Source organism: Ascidiella aspersa, chromosome 1 (assembly GCF_963924565.1).
Source record: "Ascidiella aspersa chromosome 1, kaAscAspe10.2, whole genome shotgun sequence".
Classification (NCBI taxonomy): Eukaryota; Metazoa; Chordata; class Ascidiacea; order Phlebobranchia; family Ascidiidae; genus Ascidiella; species Ascidiella aspersa.
The window spans coordinates 6032784-6055671 of record NC_139447.1 but is presented as its reverse complement, the minus strand read 5'-3'; the positions used below and the strand labels follow the sequence as shown (position 1 = coordinate 6055671).

Sequence of the window (22888 nt, the reverse complement as noted above, 5' to 3'; positions counted from 1 at the left end):
AATAGAAGGTGCGTTTTTATTGACTCTAGAAACAATGTTGTATTGTATCAAGGCAGGGGTGGGCAGCCTTTTTCTAGTATCGGTCCACTATCGGTTAAACGGATAAATTACTTGTTCAAGATGTAGACTCCCTTTTCAATTTCTGGGGTTTGTGATGCCAATGTTTGGGCGACCATCAGTTAACAAAAGAATCATGTCGACTGCCGGGAGAAACCCAAGTGGTCCACCTAGAGCGGTGCCTGAAAAACAAAACAAACCTAAGTATCAGTAAAGAATAATTTTCTTGTATATACTCCGTAACTAACTGTGGTAAACGTTGCAATTCAGTGAAAAGGGTACTTTGCGCAATATTCGTCACGTTTGAATTTTCCTATGTGCACCTTGTTTAAATCTGTAGAATGAGTAACGTTGTTTTGACACAATGTGAAAGGTAAACGTTGTTATCGAGAAATAGTTTTACTTTTTCATAGTAAATATTAAAATCGACTTTATTGGGATTATAGAGAAGGCCTAAACGTTTTTTATCGAGTTATAATCGGTTAATTTGCTGAAATAAATTATTTTTTGTGTTATGTTTTTTGCTTAAAACGAATTAATCCTATGTAATTTATTGATTCACTAAAAGTCTGCTTTTTGCGGTGAAAAGGGCCTTTGCCGCAGTTTTCCCGCTTTTCCGCGTAAAAGAGTCTTTAAACATTTAAGCTAATGTAATAATATTTTTTTGCTTGAGATAGTTAGCTCCACTTCATTAGTGGGTAACAACCTTTTGGCTTGCGCACACTTGGTTAAATTCACCCAATTGGTTTAATGTTAGACTGAACACCTGACAATACGACAGACAAAACATTTTTTTTATTATATTATTTGTGAACCTGTTGTTGCAAGGTCACGCGTCATATTTTGACTGCTATAGTTTTTGCTCTATTTTCAAGCTTCTTTACACAATTGTTTATGTATCATTGTAGTGCATTTAGTATATATATATATTCGAGTCTTCAAAGTTGGTATTTTAAATGGAGAGTTTTCAATTTTCGACTCACTGTCTCGCCCGATCGTTAAATTCGGCGAGATCAGTGGTGGAGCATGGCTCATCAATAATATATTTAGTCATAAATGTTGACCTAAATAGTGCGCACAAAACTTACATGATTGTTTTCAAGTAAAATATTTCAAGTTAGATTACATGAATTATTTCAAGTAAAATATCTATTGACTCAAAATAATATTAACTTTTCTTACCCGCAATTCCCTTTTTCACGTATTCCCTCAGCGTCAGGATAGCTTCGTATAGAGCTGCCTGTATATTCGTGCCCCCTCGAGGTCGAATTTCGGCGAGGAATTTGTTTGCCTTACCCACGTTTTCGGGGGTGACTGGAACCATTGTTACGTTGGGTCCGGCCGGTTCCCAGGGCGTCACGGTACCGTTGAAAACTAGGATGCCGAAAACGTCCTAAAAGAGACATGCGTAGCCTTAAATAACAGTGTTGTAAACAAGTCATTTTGAAATGACTAAAGTCCCAGTCAAGTCATTCAAAAATTTAAGTCCAAGTCAAGTCTTTTCAAATGAATAACAAGTCAAGTCCCAGTCCAAGTCATCGGTTGCCCAAGTCACGTCATAATTAGAGCAAGTCAACTTCAACTCAATTTCTTGCCTTAAAACTATTACGTCAAAGTGTTAGAACGGGTAAACTCGTCCGATTGCGAGTAATAACTCAAGTAAAAAATAAATTAAATGCAAAATATAGCAAGAAAATTGTTTTATTTGCGAAAATTAAAATACATAACCAAATTTTAGATATAAAAATGAAAACACTTTATTTCAAACCAATTCATTAGTCCAAAAGACTTAAGTCAAGTCTCAAGAAGCTCAAGTTAATGGTACTCCGACTGTGCAGAAAAAGTTTACAGTTACAATACGATGTCCGCATTATATTACAGCTGAAAAAAAAATAGGCAACTTACAAGCGCTCCAAGATTGGCCAGGATACTGGCCATTGCTGATCTGACTTGATCCATCTTGTGGCCATACATGAATCCGGAAATGTTTAAAGCGAAGACAACTCTTTTCGGGATCGGCAAGCCTTCTGGGTTGATGAAATGTGCGAAGTAGCTGTCAGGGGAAGAAACTTTCATAAGGTCAAGTAGGTATGGAAGACAACTACAAATTATTTTGGGCGACCCTGGATAAATGTTCACTGTGTACGAGAACTTGTGTATTGTGAGTTGGACTATAAATATGGAGAAGATTGTAAGCATAATAATTCAACATTGTTTTCCAGTTCTAAACCTGTGAGTTGATCAGATTTTGACTAACTGCATAGAAAGTGTTTGGAATCTAGGGAAAGATACATTGAAAAAGAATAAACAAATAAGTTTATGTAGTTATCCAACTAGATTCTATTAAGAAAGGAGTCAACTATGATTCGAGTGTAGGTGCGCATATTTGATTAGCGTCTGATCATAAAAATTGTAATGTTATACGTATTTTCTCAAAGGCTCAATTTATGTCAAAACACAACTAAAACACGAGACGACAAAACTAATACATTTATCTAAGCACTCTTTATTTCCAATTATTGTTACTTTTAACATTAATGGGCAGCTCGAATCAATAACCACAAGGTATTTTAGCTATCCCAAATCTTGAATCTTGACGTTTTATCCTAAATATTTTTTTTCAGTTTTTAAAGGTATATTCTCGTGTTGAATTGTGTTTGGCGTTATTCAAGTTCCTGATCATTACCTTCCGGCCAGTACAAAATCTCCCTTCTTTCTGCTCAACGTCAGGCTGTACTCGACTGAAAACTTCCCGTTGAGTCCGAACGGGGAGATTGCCTCCTGCTGGGTGACCGACGGCGAGTATCTGATTTCGGCCGTGCTCCTGCGCACATTTAACACGAATTAAGGGGCGTTTTCGGCATTGATCCGTTGGTATTAGATCCATAGATAGGCAATCAAACTCAGGTCGAATTACGCATACCTTTTGTGGAATTGCAGTGTTTTTCGGATGAACTATAGTTTTTCTTGACTTTCTTACTTAGTGCAATTTCAATTAGTACAGTTTCAAATAAATAGCAGTGCAAAATGAAATTGATTGTTTAAACGTTGAGTTTGCTAGAACTAACGAAACAACGTTGCTGTAAAAGTCTGCAATTTACAACACCACGAAATGTCGCTTTAGCTTCGCAATCTAAACTTGAGAAAAATCAGCTTATTTCGTTGGACGCCTTTGAACACGATTTCTTCAGGGCAATATAATTGCAACTATAGGCGAAAAAATATATACATGACATACACGACAAGCCGTAAAAGAAATACAACAGGACCACGTTATAACGTTGTAATTATATTTCCCTGCAGAAGATTGCCCGAACAGGTAGTCGAAACGTTTGTACATAAATAAGCCTTTGCCGTAAGTATTTTTTTGTTGAACATTAGAATATACTTTTCCTAATTACCTATGCTTCGACACGCTAACTCCGGGTACTTCGATCGGACCAGCAACTGCCGTTTGGTCTGTTTCGAAGCCGAGCACTTGGACAGACTCGATCACTTCAGTCTCACAAATGGAAACTTCAATGCTGAAGAAGTCAACCGGTTGGAGCATGCGAACAGTGACGTCGTACAAGAACCTTGACAAAAAGTGTACAGGAGGGTGTCGTGTCAATAAGTATCAAAATGCAGTGCTTAGAGCAGGGATTCTTAAACTGGGGTCCTAGTTTTAGCGTTTCCATTAGGGCCTAATTAAAATTTTAGTGTATATTTAAGAAGTAATCAATTTTTATTTATTTTTTTAAGAAAATAGATCATTAAAAAAAAACGGTTTCACTTTCACATTTTTGCACCGAAATCAGCTGATTTATAAGGTCTATTTGCATTGTGACGTCAATTTATGACGTCCTTTTTTGATTTTTTGTTTGACTACCGTGGCCACGCGAAGCAGAAAAAAAAATCAAGAGGTCACGTTAAAAAAAGTTCAAGAACCCCTGGATTAGAGGTATGAAGCTATTGAACTGAACCAACAATGCGCGAACCAAGTCAGTTGCAAATCAGGTCATTAGAATTCAAATACAACGATTTAAAATAAATAATAATCGATCAACCTGTTTTACCTATTTTACGTAGCAATTACCAAAACAAAACAAACACCAGCAAACTGTTTTTCGCCAAATGTAAAGTGGATTTAACCAAAACTATATTTAATTAATACCCTTAATTTTAATCTAAGTTATTTAAATTGTCGTTTGTCCAAAATCTATATGTCAAGTCAAGTCATTTGAAAACGATGTCTTAAGTGCACTGAAGTCTGTATTTAACTTGGGTACACTAATTGTCACTCAAAGTATGATTTTACAGTCTATTTGACATAAAACATTCTCATTTAAAAGACACACCCTATCAACTAATTGGTCAAATTCCTGGCAATGCTTTATTTAAAATCCTCAAATGATGTGTTTTGAATATCATAAAATTTACTCGTTGTAAAAATAAGACCAAATGTAAAGTGTTAGATTAAATGTGTAATTCACTCAAACTATCTATTGGCATTTGTAACAGAGGTTTGTTAGCTTACTTCAATAGACAAGTGTAACCATTTAAGAAGCCTCTCACCGAGTTTTTCAAGGTACGCTAAGCAACACTGTTCTTACTTGCCAAGCTTTCGCTGCAGCAGTTCCTGGTAGGTCAGAACGAAGGTAACCGTCTTCCTTGGTGCGAGGTTGACCGAGGTTTTGAAGACAGAATTCGATGTGTCTCTAGCGGCCACGTGACCAGCAGTCAGGTCCCGTTCCTGAGTTATGTAATTGCAGTGTCGTAAATAAGCCATTTTGAAATTACTCAAGTCCCAGTCAAGTCATTCGAAAAATAATTTAAATCCTAGTAAGGTCTTTTTGAATAAATACACATTATAATTAGAGAAAGTCAATTCCAAGTCAAGTCTTTTGCAAAAACAACCAGGCATCAATCAACAGCGTTGCAAACAAGTCCCAGTAAAGTCATTCGACGATAACTTAAGTGCAAGTCAAGTCACTTGTCCAAAAGTGTCCAAAAGTCAAGTCATTTGGAAGCAGTGACTTAAGTGCTCTTAAGTCAAGTCAATCAAGTCAATGACTTTACTCATTAAAACACTTAATCGAAGGGCGACCTCTTCGGCTATTTGTAAACCCGGGGAATATTCGGTATGGTGCTGATTATGTATTAAAAGAGATCGGCTAGTTTAGGGAAAGTTGCTTTTTTTATTTAAATTAAACTGACATCGCGATAGAAGCCATATTCTATAACCTGTAATGTTATCAAACACTGTATAAAGCATTTTTGTCAAACGAAAAAGTGTTACCTCGGCGTTTTTTGAAATACAACATTCTACAAACGAAGCACTAGTATATGTAAGCTACATTGAAGCCCGTCTCTTAAACTTGTAATATGGTTTACCCGAGCTAAGTTGAAAATACGTTTTGCCTCTTCTTTTTCTCGGATTGTTCCATCGTACGTCTCACCATCAACAGTCATGCTGAAGGCTGTGATAAAAGCGTCCTTGGGAAGCAAGACGTAAAAGTCAGCCTTTCTACTCACGTCCGCATTGTAAAGCAAAAGAAGGGTTTTATTTTGTAGCTTTTGTCAATGTATTAACTGCCGTAACGAACACAAATAACAATGCTAGCAAACCGTTTCGAGCAGCAACTGACTGAGTGCTAACGCAATACTCAAAAAACAGTCAAAGAGCAAAAACTGTCTAAAAGTAGTGTAGTGACGTAAAAATGCATGACAATTGAAGGTGTGGCATCCTGTGATCGACTATTGTGGTACTGCTCAGAAATACTACAAAACAAATTATTAAGAGTAAAATATTTATAAATTTTTTTTTGGGGGGGCATGGCCCCTTAGGCCCCCCTGGCTACGCCTATGGCATTAGCACGTTACATAAACGCTCGAAAATCGTTCCGTTCATCGAGTCACTTTTATTTTTCACAGCTTATTAAGTCTGATATAACTGTTTTACCATACCGTTTAAAGACAAACTCGTGTTAAGTATACGTCTCATACTTTTGTTTCAGTAAAAAAAAAATTGTTTCCAGCTTCAACATAATCTTTTGCAACCAGGCACAGACATACAGAATAAGGTAAGTACAGAACTTACTAAACCTAAAAAAAAAAGTTCTGTACTTCTTTTATTCTTTATCATCGATGTCCAACCAGAATCGTTTGTTTTCACCATTCGGATTCAGGCAGATTTTGTTTTTCGAAAGAAAATTCTGATTCAGACACAGACATATGTTGATCAAAGCTATATTTTACGCATGGCTTCTTTTCCGTGATTTAACTACCAACGTAGTCCAACAATGCGCCAATAAAAAACTGTATAGAGTTTGAACTACGTCTATCCAAAATTACTTCTGTTTTGCGGTCCCGCTAGAGATTTGTTTTAAAATGTGCGTCAAGATTTGTTTGACGAAAAAAACCTTTTAGTGCTACGTATAGCACATATCTGGCGTTATGTATATTGTATAGTCATATTAAATTTACCACTTACTCGTTCTGCACAAGACTTGTCATGATCGTTTCCGCAAACCTCGAGTTGATTTTTGCCATTACGGTGAAAGTTTCCACACTAGGGCGCTCGAGCTGCCCGACCACCAACTCGCAGGTTTTGTAAAGCAAGGAATTCGATGTGTTGCTCTTCGCTGCCAAGGAAAAAAGTTTTGTGTTGCTGCCAAAATCCTCCTGTAACACGCTAGATGACAGACATCTTTAACACATAAATTGCTCGCAACGAGTCATTCAATCTTGAGATTATAACTGCGCAGTGTCAGGTGAAAATTAGACCTTAAGTTAATCTAACAAAGCGCTTCTTAACCTTTTGTTCTTGCTGCAACCCCTTTCAAATCACTAACCAATTCTCGCTTCCTTTTCAATTCACCAACCAATTGTCGCAACCCCTTCTAGAATTGCTTGAATATCAAAACCATTGTGATTTTATTGTTATACAACTAACTGATGATACAGTAACACAATAATAAAATCTGAGTTAGTTTAACATTGAACTGAGCAAAAACATTACAGCAATACATTTTCTTGTTTGATTTAGCACCCCGTGGGTGGTGCGAGGGTAACAAACCCTGCTCTAACATTTAAACAAACAGTCATAAAAATGACTTGCTGCCACTAACTGAAATATAACCTTTACTAAACTCAATTAGAATGATAACTTACTCTAGTTACCTAGTGTGAGATCTACAATTTTGGGTAAAACTCACCTGATATGGTGATCAGTGAAACCGATCCAGCCAGGGCTTTTTCAGGAGCGGTAACCCCGAATGATGCTTCCGCGGTGCCACCGTTTGCGGCAAGTGTCACCGATGAGGGTGTCACAGCGCCACTGACGTACTCTTGGGTGTAACTCACTCCAAGTTGAAGTGACGTTGCTTTCTCAGCAGTGTTGGTGATAGCAAGGTTGAGTCGTATCGAGTCCCCGGGTCTGCGAAAGAGATTGAATGGTGGAGGTTTAAGTTCATTTTAATTTGTTCGGTTTATTTCTGGTTCTTAAATGTTAATGGTTCAGGTGGTTCAATTTAAATTATATTCGACTTATTTCATTAGCTAAATTCTATTTTTTGATATGGATTTTTAATTTTATAAAACTCAATGGAACACATTTTTTCTAAAAACACATTTTTTAGTAATATCTGTGCTAATATAACAATGCATCTGCTACAATCCATCTTGGCATGTAATTTAGAAAAAAGTTCACTAAGACGTCAGTTACGCACATAAGTAAAAATCAGTAGGACCTTTAATATGTTCGGTTGTAACATATATGTACCTCATTTACTTTTAACCATGTTGTCGTATAATTTTCACGTAGTGGGCCTTCAATAGCTCTTAAAAGAGAATTTTGGCCGCGACAAAAAAAATTGCCGACCACTGCTATGCAGCATCCACGTCTTGCTAATTAAAGCTAAGTAACTGTACGTGAAATGGTTTGGCAGTTTCTTTCAGCCTGCGTTAACCACTGCATAAAACGCTGAACTGACAAATCAGACGGCCGCACCTAAATTTATGGTCGTCTTATGTCTAACGCCCTCTGTTTAATAGAGCAACCATGCAGTACAGCATTCACGTATTGTTAATTTGAGCCAAGTTTGGTGTAGCATCCAAGTCTTGTTAATTAAACCTAAGTTTATTACAGCATCCATGTATTGTTAAATAGAGCTAAGTTTAACACAGCAATCTCGTCTTGTTCATTAACCCTAAGTTTAACAAAGCATACACGTCTTTTTATTAAAGCTATATATAAGTATAACACAGCATTCTTGTCTTGTTCATTAAACCTAAGTTTAACTCAGCACCCACTTCTGGTTGTTTAAAGCCAAGTAACTGTACGTGAAATCATTTAATAGTTCCCCAGTCTTCGTTACCCACTGCAAAACCACGCTCAACTGACAAAACAGACGTCCCTACCTGAACACGGTCGTCTTGATGTCCGAGCACTGGATGCTGACATGCACGAACTCAATGGTCGTGGTCATGACGCGTGCGTAGGCCACACCCGAGAGGTCTGTCCCCTCCACTAGCACGAGCACTGGGTCGGTGGGCGGACGCACTATCGGGATACGAAACTCCGGCGGTGGATTGGCCGTGACTCTGCGTTAAGTAAATACGAAAATCTGTTAATGTTAATAAGGTGTAATCACTAAATGGCCGCGCTTTAACATTTACAATTTGTTTAAGGCGTGTTGACAGTGTTGTAATGACTTAAGTCAATGAGTTCATTTAAGTCACTATTCTCAAATGATTTGACTTGACTTAAGTTTTTTGGACAGTATGACTTGACTCGACTTAAGTCTTGTGGGAAATATGACTTGACTTAAGTTTTGGACAAATGTCTTTGGTTGAAATAAAATTTTATTAGGGATTTTTTTAAATTGGGTTATTTATCTTAGTTTTTGCACATAAAACATATTGCTTGCTATATATTGCGTTTTGTATTATTTGTATGTGAGGTGTTGGTCATAATCAGACGAGTTCACCAATTTTAATAGTTTAACGTTAAATTTTTATGACAAGGAGTTGGAACAGACTTGCTCTCATTATGGCTTGGTCTTAACTCATTTCAAAATGACTTGTTTACATCACTGTGTTTCGGTTGCTATTGCAGCTGTAATCAGTTTCAAGAAAATAAAACAAATACCCAAAACATTTTCTATTTTTTCACTACTAAAATGTTTTCAGTATAGCACTACAGCCAATAATATTTTTGTTGATGTACTTCGTAATCTGATTTAAAGTCCTCTGGTGTTCTTTTTCTTGGGGGTTAAACTAAGTTTGTTGTAAGCCTCACATCTTTCAGGAAGAGTAATATTTTATTGAAATCATCGGCTGTGTTTTGTTCGGGCGATTTAACGGTACATTTTATACCTAGCAACTAAAAGAGGCATATTTTCTATTTACGCTTCCGTTATGATGCGTATATCGTTTAAGTGCAAATCTACTTGAAGGTCCGTACGACCATCCCAGTGTCCTTGGAGATCAGCTTGACAGCTCGCACTCTTCCAAGCTTGTTTCCACCGTAAATGTTCAATAGCAAAGTAACTTGGTCCGAAAATAGTGGCTGACCTAAGAATTGATGACATAATATTATTTTTATAGTTTAGTCTATTGGCTTTTGGGGTTAGCCATGTGTTTGTGATATATATGCTACCATTATACGTAGCGGATATATAGATTTTCATTAACCAAGGCCTATACTCGAAATTTTATATCGTTCTACAAGGTACAATATTTTTTTACGGATACTCGATAAAATCTCCTCCCTTCAAATGTTTCATAAACCGCCGTTTCTCCGATAACTGTAGTTTGCTTCGCCAAAGTCAACAGGAATCCTTCAGTCGAGCGTGCTACGGTCTAAAACAGGACAGATACTTGTAACGTTGGATTACTAACAGAGTTAAAATTAAAATTACATCTACATGTTTATTTTATCACTAGACGTTACATGGTTACCTTCACTGTACATGTTTTTTGCGCAGTAACGTTAACTTGTCTCCAACCAGAATCTTGCCTTCATAGAAATTGCCTAATGAAACGGTATCCTATAGAAACAAAATATATAAAAGGGCGTATCTTTATAGAATCCAAAACCATTGGCAGCAGGTTTCTGCTTGTCATCATTGTTTCGCTGGCGCGTATATAAACAATAAAACTTAAAGTTTAAAAACCCGAGTAAAACCAGGATCAGACATTTTTTTAAAGAAATACTAATATTGCTTTGAAAAATGTCTGATCCCATAGAAACAAATTCTAATCGACAAATGGCTATTTGGAAATAATAGCAACACATTATAATTCAATGACGTTAATTGAAAGGAAATAGCGCATTCCATAGTGTTGGTCAGCAACAGAATATGTCCTGTACTAAATTGAACCTTGAAATGACCTTAGGCTACCATAGGTTGTCAGTCATCAATTTGACTTTAATGATTCTAAAGGTATTATTGTAACTGTGATCAAACGCCAGTCAAGAGATCAAACGTAGCTTGTAAAGCAATTTAGCTAATTTGTGATCTTGTTCAATATTAACACTTACCTTCAAAGGAAGTATTTCACCATTGTGAGTTATGGTGATGTCACGGCAAGAGCCGAGAAATAGAAAGAACATTTCCGTCAAGGCAGTGTCGACGGGGACGGCAAAGTTTCGCGTTTCTTCGCCTGCAAATTAAGGGTGAAAAGAAAAAAGAAATTAGGTATCCATCGTTAGACGGTGTGCCTAGGCTTTCCGGCCGCGTACAACCCTATTTTTTCAAGCTTACTTAGCCTACGTGAATTCAAGCCGAAATTTTTAAAAAAACTTGCCGCAGGACGATTTAAGGTGTCACATAGAAAGTACAGTTTACGACAGCCGAAATAATTTTATTTTTTTGGTTGCAACAGAAATATGTATCCCCAGGAACGCGTTGTGTGCTGAAGCACAAACTTGGCCCTGACAGGACGGTTAATGTTGTATACAAATCATTTGGAAATGAATGAAGTCCAAGTCAAGGTATTTGCAAAAAATAACTCTTTCTGGAGCATAATGGTTGGAGGTTGTAGTAAGACGTAATAAGAATATCAAAGCCCATACAGAAGTAGGTATCATTTTGAACGTTTCGAATAACTCTTTATTTATTTTCAACATAGAGAGAAGTCACAGATGGTATCTCGTTCTGAAATCAATAACAAATCTAATCCCAGTCAAGCCATAAACGGAGCAAGTCAATTCCAAGTCATCCGTATCTTAAAAAGTATAGCTCGTAAAATTAGTAAACTCGTCCGACTATGAGCAACATCTTACTTGAAAATAACATAAACGTAAAACAGAAAAATACCTCAGTCAAGTCATTTAAAAACAGTGACTTGAGTCATTACAACACTGTGGTTAGCCATATAGCAATGTGTACATAGCCTACATACATACGTACATTTATGTCCTACTTAAAGAAGACTCTACAAACAGTATTCATATCGTTTATCATATTTTTGACATACGTTCCGTACAAATATGTATGAGTTAACAGCGTTATAATAAGGGTATGCAAACATTTGTATCCAATATTGCCAAACGATTTTCGCAAAGTCTCGCAACGCACGTATGCTTCTTCATGCCCTAATATAGCCTGAAGGTAGCAAAATCAACAGAAATGCAGGTTGCAAATGTCAAGTGGAGACGGCGTAAGTTCGGGTTTTAGCATGCCAATTAGCTTTGAATTTTCCACCTCAACAGGTGCCACGGCCGAATTTTCACTGTAGCTTCTCAGAGTTTTACAAACTTTCGCGTTAAAATTGTAATCACCACCGTGTCGCCAAATCTCAGTTAGTCAAAGTCAAGTTCAAACGTAGCTTGGTTAATTTTCTAGGTTTGTTAATTTTCTAAGATGGTTTGAATGAATGACTATAATATTCCAAGATCGTGTATTGTTTAGTTTAACTTTTCAAACATCTCGCGGCAAAAAAGTAAACGGCTGACAATAAAAGTCTAATTATTGAAAGGTTTGTAAACATTTTTAAACATGGCTATATCCTTTTTTATAATTTTGGTTTGTTGTTGTATATTACAGCAAAGGGATCGCAAAAACGCGACCGGGGACCCACTTCGAATTTTCAAACGATTAATTTGCTCTTTTAGTAGTTCTAGCAGCGTTTCGATGAACGGAAAGAACCAACAGCTCAGCGTCATTTAGATTAATTCGAGAAAAACTGGACTGGTAATACGGCCAAACAAGCAATGCATTCAGCGAAGGAAAACAGAAGCAGTGTAAAGAATAAAACATCACTAAGCGTAACGAAATGGATAATGCTGTTACACGGAGAAAATAAATACATGATTTAACGATACGGAATGTCCATTCTTGCCTAATAGTCCTTTATCAAGAACTACCTTCAAGTTTAGTATTGGGCATAAAAAAACAAAAAAAAATTTCTTGGCGGGCCGTCTCAAAAAAAGGGGATCTCGAATTCACATGATACAACTTGTGTATGCTTTTAAAAGATTTTTTAAACACCCTTGTCTTGACAAGCTGGTAAGAGTAGTAACAGGTGAGATGCCTTGTTACAAGTCTAATGTATTCAATAAACAATTCTGAAATCAATAAAACAAGGTTAAGGCTAATGTTTGCCGAAAAAGGTTTTATTGAAAATTGATCGCGGGCGGATTATATTGCTTGGCAGGCCGGGTCGTAGTTTGCCTAGGTCTGTTATAGTTGCTTTGATACATCATTTAATTTTAATTGCAAAGCACTTTTAGTTTGAGACCTTTGTATCGAGAACATAAATCATACATCGAAAAAAGATCTGTTCATCGCCGTTTTAAGCGACCTGGACGTAATTGGCGCGCCGAGATTGTTTTTGAGCAATCGCTCCGAAAGTTGTGCCTCTAATAAGCTAATTTTTTTACATTCCTTGTATTGGCTTTAGCAAAGCAAACACACTTTTAGCGAAAAATACTTGTATATATTTCATGGAAATTAATATTCAGCCATATTAACACCTAATTGCCGAAATTTTTTGCTAAATTTTTCACGAAATAAATCGACATTCTCTGCAAAAAGAGTCATCGCTTGTCGTCAACATCAATTCGGCTATGTTTTTAATATTCGATGTTAGCCCATGATAAAAATAGAAGTAAATGCTTAAAACCCCGCCACCTACTCGAAAGAACCTCGAAGCTGATATCGACGACGCCCTGCTTGATCGTGCTGTCAATCACTTCGGTAGCGCTGAAAAAAGACGCCTTGGAGACGACGAGGACGTTCCCACCAGTGCTTTCCGCCAGGTAGTTGTACAGCTCCCGGCTGAACTTGAACGAAGGAGTGTTGCAACGTCGATAGCCAAGCGATCCCACGGGGCCGCTATACGTAAAACAACGGGGTGTTGTACTAAACATCGATTAGCTGATTAACCATCAAAACATTAACCATACGGGGGCTACGTATGGATACTGTGCCGTGCGTATTAACCTACTAAGGCTATACCCTTAGGCCCTTGAAAAAGCGGCCCTTTTTTAAGGTTACTTTTTGTTGCAGTCAATAATTTTAATTTTTCATGCATGTACTTTATTTTTTATTACTTTTTATAGCTTAGTTTGCAAAACTAGTCCCTTTTCTATTAAACAGCCTTAGGCTTCACCGCTAATTCGGCCCTGAGTACGACTAATGTCTATGTATATTTACCAGTGTTGTGATGACTGACTTGACTTAAGTGCACTTAAGTCACTGTTTTTAACTAACTTGACTTGACTTAATTCAATTTTTTGAAAAAATGACTTGGATTGAAGTATTTTATTAAATAAAACTGAAAACAAGGTATTTTACAAAAGACTTGACTGGTGCTTATTTAAAAAATTAGTTTACAACAACTGATATTTACTAATATCTGTATAGATTTAATTGACGGGCGGGTCTGGGATTTTTGTGTGGAGAATCATGAAGAATTTAAAAAACGACGTTACAAAGTTACGTCATAACGTGACGTCAGTATTCAAGTGCTTTTAATTCATTAGGCTCTGCCGTTAACAAGTTTAGTGCAAGCATCAATTTCTTGAAGATACCGCACCCCACTGGATACACACACGTTCAGATATATGGGTGAAGGTTCGAATTCCCCAGGATATGCATTGTATTAAAAGTTAAAATCTACATACTGTATATTCAACATCTAACTTTTTTAGTTTAATATTTTTTAAACCGTCATCCTAAAAATAGGGCTTAACGAAACCTAAAAAGGTGATTTTATATTTTTTAACAGCATTTAGGAAGAGTTAGAAAATAATTGAAATATCCAAGCCTATACAGAAGTAGTTATCATTTTGAACGTTTCGAATAACTCTATATTCATTTTTAACATCATGTTGGAAATATTTTTGTATGAGCTTTCATATTCTTACTACGCCTTACTACAACCTCAAACCATTACGCCCCAAAGTTAGAAAGTAAATTTGCAATATCTCATCACTTACGGGTGGCTTCCACTACACATGACTTTATTGATATTTCGTGTCAGTAGAAAAGTGATCTTGATATTTTTTCTCTTGGCTTGAGCCACGACCAGATCCTGAAATAAAAATAAAAACAATGAGTTAACTTTAAATGCTTGTCTTGTTGGTTATCGTTTAAATTTAAAGCTTAAATATAGTGTTTTCGTTTGGAAAGTAAAAGCCAAAGAATCGCGTAAAACTTAGGTCTGAGCGAGGGTCGTGAGTTCGAACCTCACTGCAGGCCAGTTGTTTTTCTAGCCTGCGCTGCTTGCATCATAGATCAACAGATTCGGTAAGTACTAAAGATACGTAAGCTGTAATCATTGGTCAAAAAGCAGCTTCAGAAAAGCTAGATCTCAGTTGTTAACACACATATGTGTGTGGATCTTTCGATTGATAAACATAGGTCTGGAAAAAATAAATTCCAACGTGACGTCAACAAGTTTCGTGCCCATCTCCACACGTCTCGGTTTTGTTATGGATCCTGAGAGCTTCTTCAATATGCTGTCTTAAATTCATGCGTAATTCGTGAGAATTCCTGTTCCTTGTAATCTCTAATATGGCGCGTTGGCAAACCGATCGCAAGATAGGATCGATACAGGAGACTGCCACTAACTTTTTTTTAAGTCCGACGAAAGGCCCGAGGCAGTTTCCATGCTTGTAGAAAAGGCGCTTAACCGGTTAATCTACTGGGTATAGCGGAGCGGAGTGCCGCCTGGATATTGCCACCGACACACCCGCATCAAGCAATTCAAACATGAGCTAGATTATTATTTGATACAAGTACAGTAAACCTATAGGAGTCTGCGGCATTTTATGGGCAGTTATCTGCATAAGAAACATAAAATCCGCATTAAAAACGTAAAATTTTTATTTCTTTGCTCAACCGATTCACAGACAAAAACAGGGTTTAGAAACGAATTAAAAAATCCAACGGTGCCGTTGGGGTAATACTATTATCTAGGAATATTTCATCTCAGTCGAAACCTGTAGTTCGATGTAGTTCCAAAGACAAAAACAGGGTCAAGGAAGGAATTAAATCATCCAACGGTGAAGTGGGGTAATACTATTAGTTATGTCATCGTGACCATCTAATGTTAGTCCAACCTGTAGTTCGATGTCCTTCGCCTCCGCATCGGTTATCACGAAGATAGTGGAGCCGAACCTGCTGTTTTCAACCGCTAGCGAAATTCCCCGCATCGCCAGTTCAGGAGTGTCACCGCCGCCGTCAGCGTAAAGGCTGTGTGTAAAAAAATCTTGAAATAGTGGTTTCAATTACGGATGTACGATACTTGATATTTATTTCGATACCGATATTTTGGACAAAAAGTATCGCGATCCGATCCGATACCAAATCTCGTAATTATCAAGGAAATATTTAGGTTCTAACGAGCTATATATTCCGAACTGAAGATCCAACTGACAATATTTCTCAGCATATACGTCGATTTATGACAAAAAGTTTTTTCATCACATAATATTCAAAAGGGGAGTTGGTAAGTTGTCACGAGTCCAAATCACGATGGTTTCTAGGATACTTGTCTTATTAACTAGTTGATATTAACGTGACATCTGCAAAGATATTTTAACTGTAAAGTCGCTTGAACCGTTTGAAGTAAAACAATGCTCAGTTAAAAATATTCATTGCCTACAATATCTTGGTCTGAAAACGATTTATTCTAGCAAAATTAATGAAATCAAAACGTTCCATGATCATGTTTTTCAGATTAGTAAGTCCTAATTTGCTTTTAGTGAAAAAACGTTTATAGTTACCTCAAGATGTTAATCTATCACTTTTTTGGGGGGGATAGTAAACTAAGTCTGAAATTCCTATAGTAATTTGGTGTCTGATCGGTACCGATACTACAGCTGGGCGTCGGGTATCAGTTTTCGATCAGACTTGGACAACTAGATTTATTTTAGCTATTTAAAATTAGATTAGAATTAAAATTAGAGCATTTCAGTTTTTTCAATTTAGATTAGAATTAGAATTAGATCATTTTGAGTTTTCTCAAATTAGATTAGAATTAGAATTACCAGTATTCTTGAAAAAAACGAATTTGAACTAGAATTAGAACTAGAATTACATTTGAATATTCACAATCAGTTTCAGTAAATTGCAAATTATTCTAATAAGAAAGTGAATGGTAAATATGTGTGTGCTAATTTTGATGCCTTTTAGCATAGATTATGCTTTTCAGACTGTGAAAATTAAGTTCCAACCAAATAGTTGGAATTCAATTTTTTTTTTCACTAAGAAAGTAAAAATGCCGTTGGACAAAGTAGCATTTTTTGGTAAAATCCGAATTAGATTGGAACTAGAATTAGAGCGCACAAGCAATTTACAAATTAGATTAGAATTAGAATTAGCCGCATATTGCTCTAATTAAATGAATTAGAAAACTAGAATTATCAAGTTGTCCAAGTCTGCTTTCGATATTATCGGACATCCGTGAAACAACACCTTGTTTGCTGTTGTTTGTATAAGAAGAAATTGTGTTGCTTTGTGGGGGTGAATATTTCAAGGAGCTTGGTAAAAACTCAGGTACGCATGATGTGAGTGGATGTCTCGTAGTCTCGACACTTTTTATGTTCACGTTCTCGTCAATCTCACCTTTCTATGGCTGCTGTGAAAACGTCCTGGTTGTTGGTGACCGTCAAGGGTCCGACTTCGGGGTCGTTAAAAGGAACGAGAACAAAGTCCTGGGCCTGGTCCAACGATCCTTGCCGCTGACGAAGGATCATCTGTGAAAAATGTCATGAATATAAAATCTTTGGTAAATCGTTCGAACAAATAAAAACACAACATACCCAAAATAACGACCAGTAGCGGTTTGGAATCTCTAACTTATTTGGATTGGTCATTTAGGTCAATTGAGCTTGAAAAATACCGAAGTGATTCTACAGTTGTTTTTTAATTTAACAAAAATTTTTGGCCGCCTCAATTTCGCCGCCCATGCTTCCCGTGTCGTCGACCACGAAGGCTAGGGTGGTGCCAGAGCCGAGGTCCAAGAACCGGCCGAACCTGAACTCGCCGATCTCGTTGCGAATCCTGCCGAAAAAACATGGACAACAGTCACAAGTGTGGAAATCCTTACTCAGAGCGTATTGTCACGTATCGCGTTTTGTCCGGGATTTAAACGCGGTGCGGCTGCAAGTCGATGGCTGTATAGTTTCTAGAAATTTTGCACTTCTTGATGCCATAGAATAGAACTTTTTAAAATGAAGCGGAATAAATTAATTCTGACCACCAGTATTAAATTTCTCATAAACACACAAACAACCTTGCCATGAATCGTTTGAAAGTGCCCCAGTTTAAATTTAACCATGTCTCGCTCAGCACGTCGGCATCTGTTTTGCTATGTTTACATATACATTTGACAAATGCCACTTGGCGCGAGAACGTCGAGAACTCCTCACGTTAGAAAATAGTCCGATGTTTCACACGCATGTAAACTTTCGCAGGAAAAAAACACACGGCGTTAAATCTCACTTCTTATTTGGGTCCGATTAGCACCGATAACCTAGTTGCCGACGAGTAGCGATATTAACACCAAATTTTTCCCATTATCGCTTTTTTCTATTTTGCTTTTAACATTCGATTTCACACAAAAGGACAGAGATCAAACAATTCAGTTCAAAACTTTAATCTCCCATTTCGCTGTTAACAAGCTTTTCTCATTTTCCCATTTCGCTTTAAACAAGATTCCCATTTTGCTTTCAACAGTCGACTTCATACAAAACAACAGCGTTCGAACGATCGAGTTAAAAGTTTAATCTCCCATTTCGCTTTAACAAGCTTTTCCTATTTTCGTTTAGAACATTTAGTTTAAGACAAAATCGAACGATCGAGTTCAAAACTCACTTCTCCAGCTCGGTGACGACGAACGTCTCAGCGAGCTTCAAGTATTCCTTGCGCAAGCAGCGCAAGCGCACCCAATCACGGGAGGCGCTGGCCAGGTCGGTCAGTCCCAGGTAAACCAGCACTCCGAACTTGCGCCTCGCCAGTTGCCAGCTCGACGCCTGAGCGTAGGTGTAGATGTTGGAGCGCAGCTGGATCAGATTGCGGTCTTGGTCATCTGCCAGGCCGAAGCGTCCAGGGTCGGCGTAGTACATCTGCAGCAGGGCCTCCTTGAAGTTGGCCGGCGTGGCCGTGGTTCCGTAGAAGGCCTTAAAGAGGGCAGCCGGCGTCGGTGGGTCCACCATCCCCGGGTCTAGTGAGGTGCCGTTGTCGCGAGGGTTGTCGGCGAAGTAGGAGGCCGAGTACTGGACTGCGGTTCGCGTGAGGAAGTCGAGAAAGTTCTCGCAGCCGCGGATGCGAGTGTCCGGAGGAACCAACGCCGTGGAGAGGTTGATGATGAGGAGGAGGAGGAGCAGAGGAAGAGCGAGCTTCTTCGCGACGAGCAAGTCACGCATCGCGTTCGGTTTACAAGTTTAACTCTATATAATGGAAACCTGGTTCGTGGGATATAAATAGAGCTTATTTTAGAGTACATCACGCCTGAGCAAACTACGACCGGCGGCTTATTTTTAATAAAACTTTCTAGACAAAAATAGCCTTAATATATTATTCCTTGATTTCAGAAAATTTTATTGAATATATGACTCTTGAAGGCATCCTCAACTTTTCCTACTCTTACCAGCTTGTCAAAATAAGAATATTTGAAGATTCTTTTTAAATGAATCACACCTTGTATTATATATATCTCTTCGAATTAGGTTTTCAAGCAGAACTGATGATGCATTTTGCGTAACTATTAGTATTTTGCTTTTTATAAATTACAAAATTTGTTTATAGATCTTTTTCATACCCTTCGTGGTTCTGTTTGGACACTGTTTATCATCAAAAGAGTTGTCTAATATCCTGCCCATATTAAATAATTATTGATAATAAATATATTCATAGTTTAAAAATCAAAAATTACCAAAATTTAGTTGAGTAAGAAAAAAAAGACATTTTTGTATCAATGGGCGTGATAATTGATCAAATTCCGATTTATTGTAGAATATTCTAGAAATAATTTCGTTACTCATCACTCATCAGCTTGGTCACTGTACTTTTCGAACGACAATGACGTCAATAGGTAAGTTATTGAAAACTTTTCCACACGAAAACGATTTAATATGACGCGACTAGTGCGGTTTTGAAGCACTTTCTTTCATTAAAACACTTCATTTAATAGCAAAAAGTACGACTTAAATATATGACACCACAAACTGACGCAAAAATAGGAACTTAGCACTCCGGACAATTTTTGTTTAACATGTATCAAATTGAGGTCGTCTTTGTTTATCTGCTCTGCCTATGTTTTTTATGAGTAGCCGTCGGGATAAATTAAAATCGTCCGAGAATATTTAAACGGTGAATATCCTGTAAAAGTATTTTTTCGGTTGGTCACTGGCAAATCAACCATATCCCGGCCCCCATAGTCCGGTTAGCTCAACCATAAGGAACTGTAACGGTGACCAATATCATAATAATAAACTCGTAACTCTGAATTACCCTTAACCTCGTAATCGTCTGTGGAAAATACTACACGACGAAGACTGTCTCGTTCTTCTACAACTAAAAAACTCTTTGATTCTACGAAAACATTGCAATAATGGCCAGGAAAGTTGTACGCGTTGTCTTGTTATAAAGTTTTACTCTTCTTTTTTCCATTCTGACGCTCGCAACAAGTAAAAGCGTCGAAACTTAAGCTTTTGTTGCCCGAAGGCACAGCGCTTATTAATACGATTATATACTTGGGAACCACTCAAACGATCGTCCATCGCAAATAGCGTCTGACTCTTGTTATTGCTGTCGTACAAGTCTACTGTTGTATCGGAAACTCCACTTTTGAGCTGCTAAGTTGATACTATTTCGGGTATTGCTATGTTACTGGTAAATATTAAATTAATTTTAAAGAGCAATAAATAAGATATGCAGTGTCCAAAAAAAAAATAAAGATGAAAAATCTATTTAATCTGTGAGATCCCATCAAATCTTGTTGGTTATTAAAAAAAAACCTGTTGTAGAATAGTTTGTTAAATGCCTGTTTTCTGGTTGTAACCAAATAGTGAAATGTTTCGGCAAAAGTCCATCAAGAGTCTTAGATAGTACCTCTACATCCTTCTATGAAAATCTGGATGAAAAAGGGTTGCCGTCCTTTTAAAGGCGACCGGTGGTTCAGAAATATGGTACAAAACGATGTCTAAAATGTTCAGCGTCGCAAAGGTGGAGGTCGAGTATTTATTTCAGTTTTTGAGCCCTGTCTAATTCGAAACCGTTTTTTCCAGATCCATTTCCAACAGTTTGGACCGACCTCAACAACACGGCCCAAGTGTAATTAAAGGCGAATTTTTACATCATCCACTTTGCTGCAGCCTTGGGCCTTGTCGTGTGGTTTCGCTTGTTCCAACTACGCTTTTGACGGTATAGATTAGCGTAATTTAGGAAGAAAACTTTAATGAAATCGTATTTCAGAAACTTTTTATTCAATATTTTTTGCTTATATAATAATTATAAATCATTACATTCAGCTAACGAACAACTGACCAGACTTGGACAACTAGATAATTCTAGTTTCCTTGGTGATCGACGATAAAATTTCTAGGATTTTCCAAAAATGCTACTTGTCCAACGGCATTTTTAGCCTCCTAGTCAAAACAAAGAGTTTGAAATAAAAGCCTTTGGTTGTAACGACTTGTATGTAATTTTTACAGGCTAAAAAGCATAAGCTATGCTAAAAGGCATAAAAAAGAACTCAAACATATTAACTATTTACATTATATTAGAATAATTCGCGATTTAAATGAAAATAGTTACAAATAGTTAAATGGAATATTCAGTTCACATTCGTTTTTTCAAAAATTTCGTAATTGTAGCGGCGCTCTATGTTTACCGACGCACACAGTAATACTGCACCGAACCGGACATATTGCCTTTTTCCTTTCGTTCTTTCCTTTGCATTGCAATGTGTAATCGTCTACCTTTTTTCGCTGAACACGAACTCGAAGCAACACAGAAAGCGTCTCGCTTCTAATATAATTTAAGAAAACTTAAACTGACCTAATTCTAATCTAATGTGAAAAACTGAAATGGTATAATTTTAATTTTAATTTAAATTTAAAAAGCTAAAATAAATCTAGTTGTTCAAGTCTGCAACTGACCGCTTTCGGTGAAATTGAAGTCAAGTGTAGGTTTGATATCTCATTTACGTAACGTCACGTATTAGCTTTCTTCCAATTAGGACTACTTTGGGTTTTCTGAGGTGTGTAATATCCGTAGCTCGAGGCGCTTTTCATCGCTTGATAACTTAAAAAAGATGTTTTGCCCCAAACACATAGGCCATTTCTCGGTGAAAACTTAACTCTCAAAAACATTTTCCGCACTAATTTACACAGTCCTCGATTCTTGTAGAATGCGCAGTTTATCTGAAAAGACTAATTCAGTGGTTCTCATAGTTTTTTTCATATTTCTCTCTTACAAGCGCAAACCTGTCAATTCCGCCCCAGTGCGGTTAATAAAAAGTTTCAAACGAAACGACGCAGTTAAATGAATAATAAAGACCTTTGAAACACAAAACAATTTTCGAACGCATTGAAACTATTTTTTTTATTAAAAATGGACAAGATATTTTAAAAGCGCCAAAAAACGCATTACTTTATCCTTGTACAATGTAAGGTACCGCAGTTTACCTGTAAAGGCTGAACTTTTCACGTAGCCTATATTGATTTCAGCATTGTACAAGCAGGAATATTTAGCGCAGGGGTCGGCAACCTTTTTAAAGTCGCGGACCAAAACCAAACTCAGAAAGGTCTCCGCGGGCCGCAAAAATTGATAACTAAGAATTGTGTTATTGAAATGTTAGAACAACTGTGAATTAGGCGGGCCTCGGATATTTTTTCAAAATGCTTTTTTTGGTTTTTCCGCGACGCACTTGACAGCCTTCCAAAGGCGCAACGGTAAAGCAGCGCTGATCTAGTTGCAAAAGCAGCATCAAAACGTAAACAAACCGGACGTAGAATAAACATTCGCGCGAAGCGCTGAAATTTTCGCACTAGTAGTTAAAATAGTCAAAAAGTATGTGAAATGGACTCGTGTCTAGTTTCTCAGTACTAAAAAACATCCAAAAGCAATAGTTGTTTGGCGCTAAATCAGGGGTCGGCAACCTACGGCCCGCGGACAGGATTCGACCGGCCCGCCGCCTCTTTGACAAACTAGACACGAGTCCATTTCACATACTTTTTGACTATTTTAACTACTAGTGCGAAAATTTCAGCGCTTCGCGCGAATGTTTATTATACGTCCGGTTTGTTGAGGTCGGTCCAAACTGTTGGAAATGGATCTGGAAAAAACGGTTTCGAATTAGACAGGGCTCAAAAACTGAAATAAATACTCGA

The 22888-nt window shown here is 37.3% G+C and overlaps 1 protein-coding gene across 1 annotated transcript in view; it reads right to left on the bottom strand.

Annotated features, from left to right (window-relative positions):
- Nucleotides 1-18919, bottom strand: part of LOC146166743 (inter-alpha-trypsin inhibitor heavy chain H3-like) — a 31002-nt gene extending 12083 nt beyond the window's left edge. The window contains exons 1-19 of the mRNA XM_083384865.1: nucleotides 18369-18919; nucleotides 17434-17555; nucleotides 17118-17259; nucleotides 15611-15743; nucleotides 14486-14580; nucleotides 13180-13379; nucleotides 10583-10704; nucleotides 10022-10088; nucleotides 9489-9612; nucleotides 8458-8640; nucleotides 7254-7474; nucleotides 6531-6680; nucleotides 5431-5579; nucleotides 4650-4789; nucleotides 3459-3632; nucleotides 2744-2881; nucleotides 1963-2110; nucleotides 1240-1450; nucleotides 185-239 (exon numbers count right to left, since the gene is read on the bottom strand). Of these exons, the coding sequence (XP_083240991.1) occupies nucleotides 185-239; nucleotides 1240-1450; nucleotides 1963-2110; nucleotides 2744-2881; nucleotides 3459-3632; nucleotides 4650-4789; nucleotides 5431-5579; nucleotides 6531-6680; nucleotides 7254-7474; nucleotides 8458-8640; nucleotides 9489-9612; nucleotides 10022-10088; nucleotides 10583-10704; nucleotides 13180-13379; nucleotides 14486-14580; nucleotides 15611-15743; nucleotides 17118-17259; nucleotides 17434-17555; nucleotides 18369-18919 (3125 nt within the window). The remainder of the gene's footprint in view (nucleotides 1-184; nucleotides 240-1239; nucleotides 1451-1962; nucleotides 2111-2743; nucleotides 2882-3458; nucleotides 3633-4649; nucleotides 4790-5430; nucleotides 5580-6530; nucleotides 6681-7253; nucleotides 7475-8457; nucleotides 8641-9488; nucleotides 9613-10021; nucleotides 10089-10582; nucleotides 10705-13179; nucleotides 13380-14485; nucleotides 14581-15610; nucleotides 15744-17117; nucleotides 17260-17433; nucleotides 17556-18368) is intronic.
- Between the last annotated feature and the right edge of the window lie 3969 nt (nucleotides 18920-22888).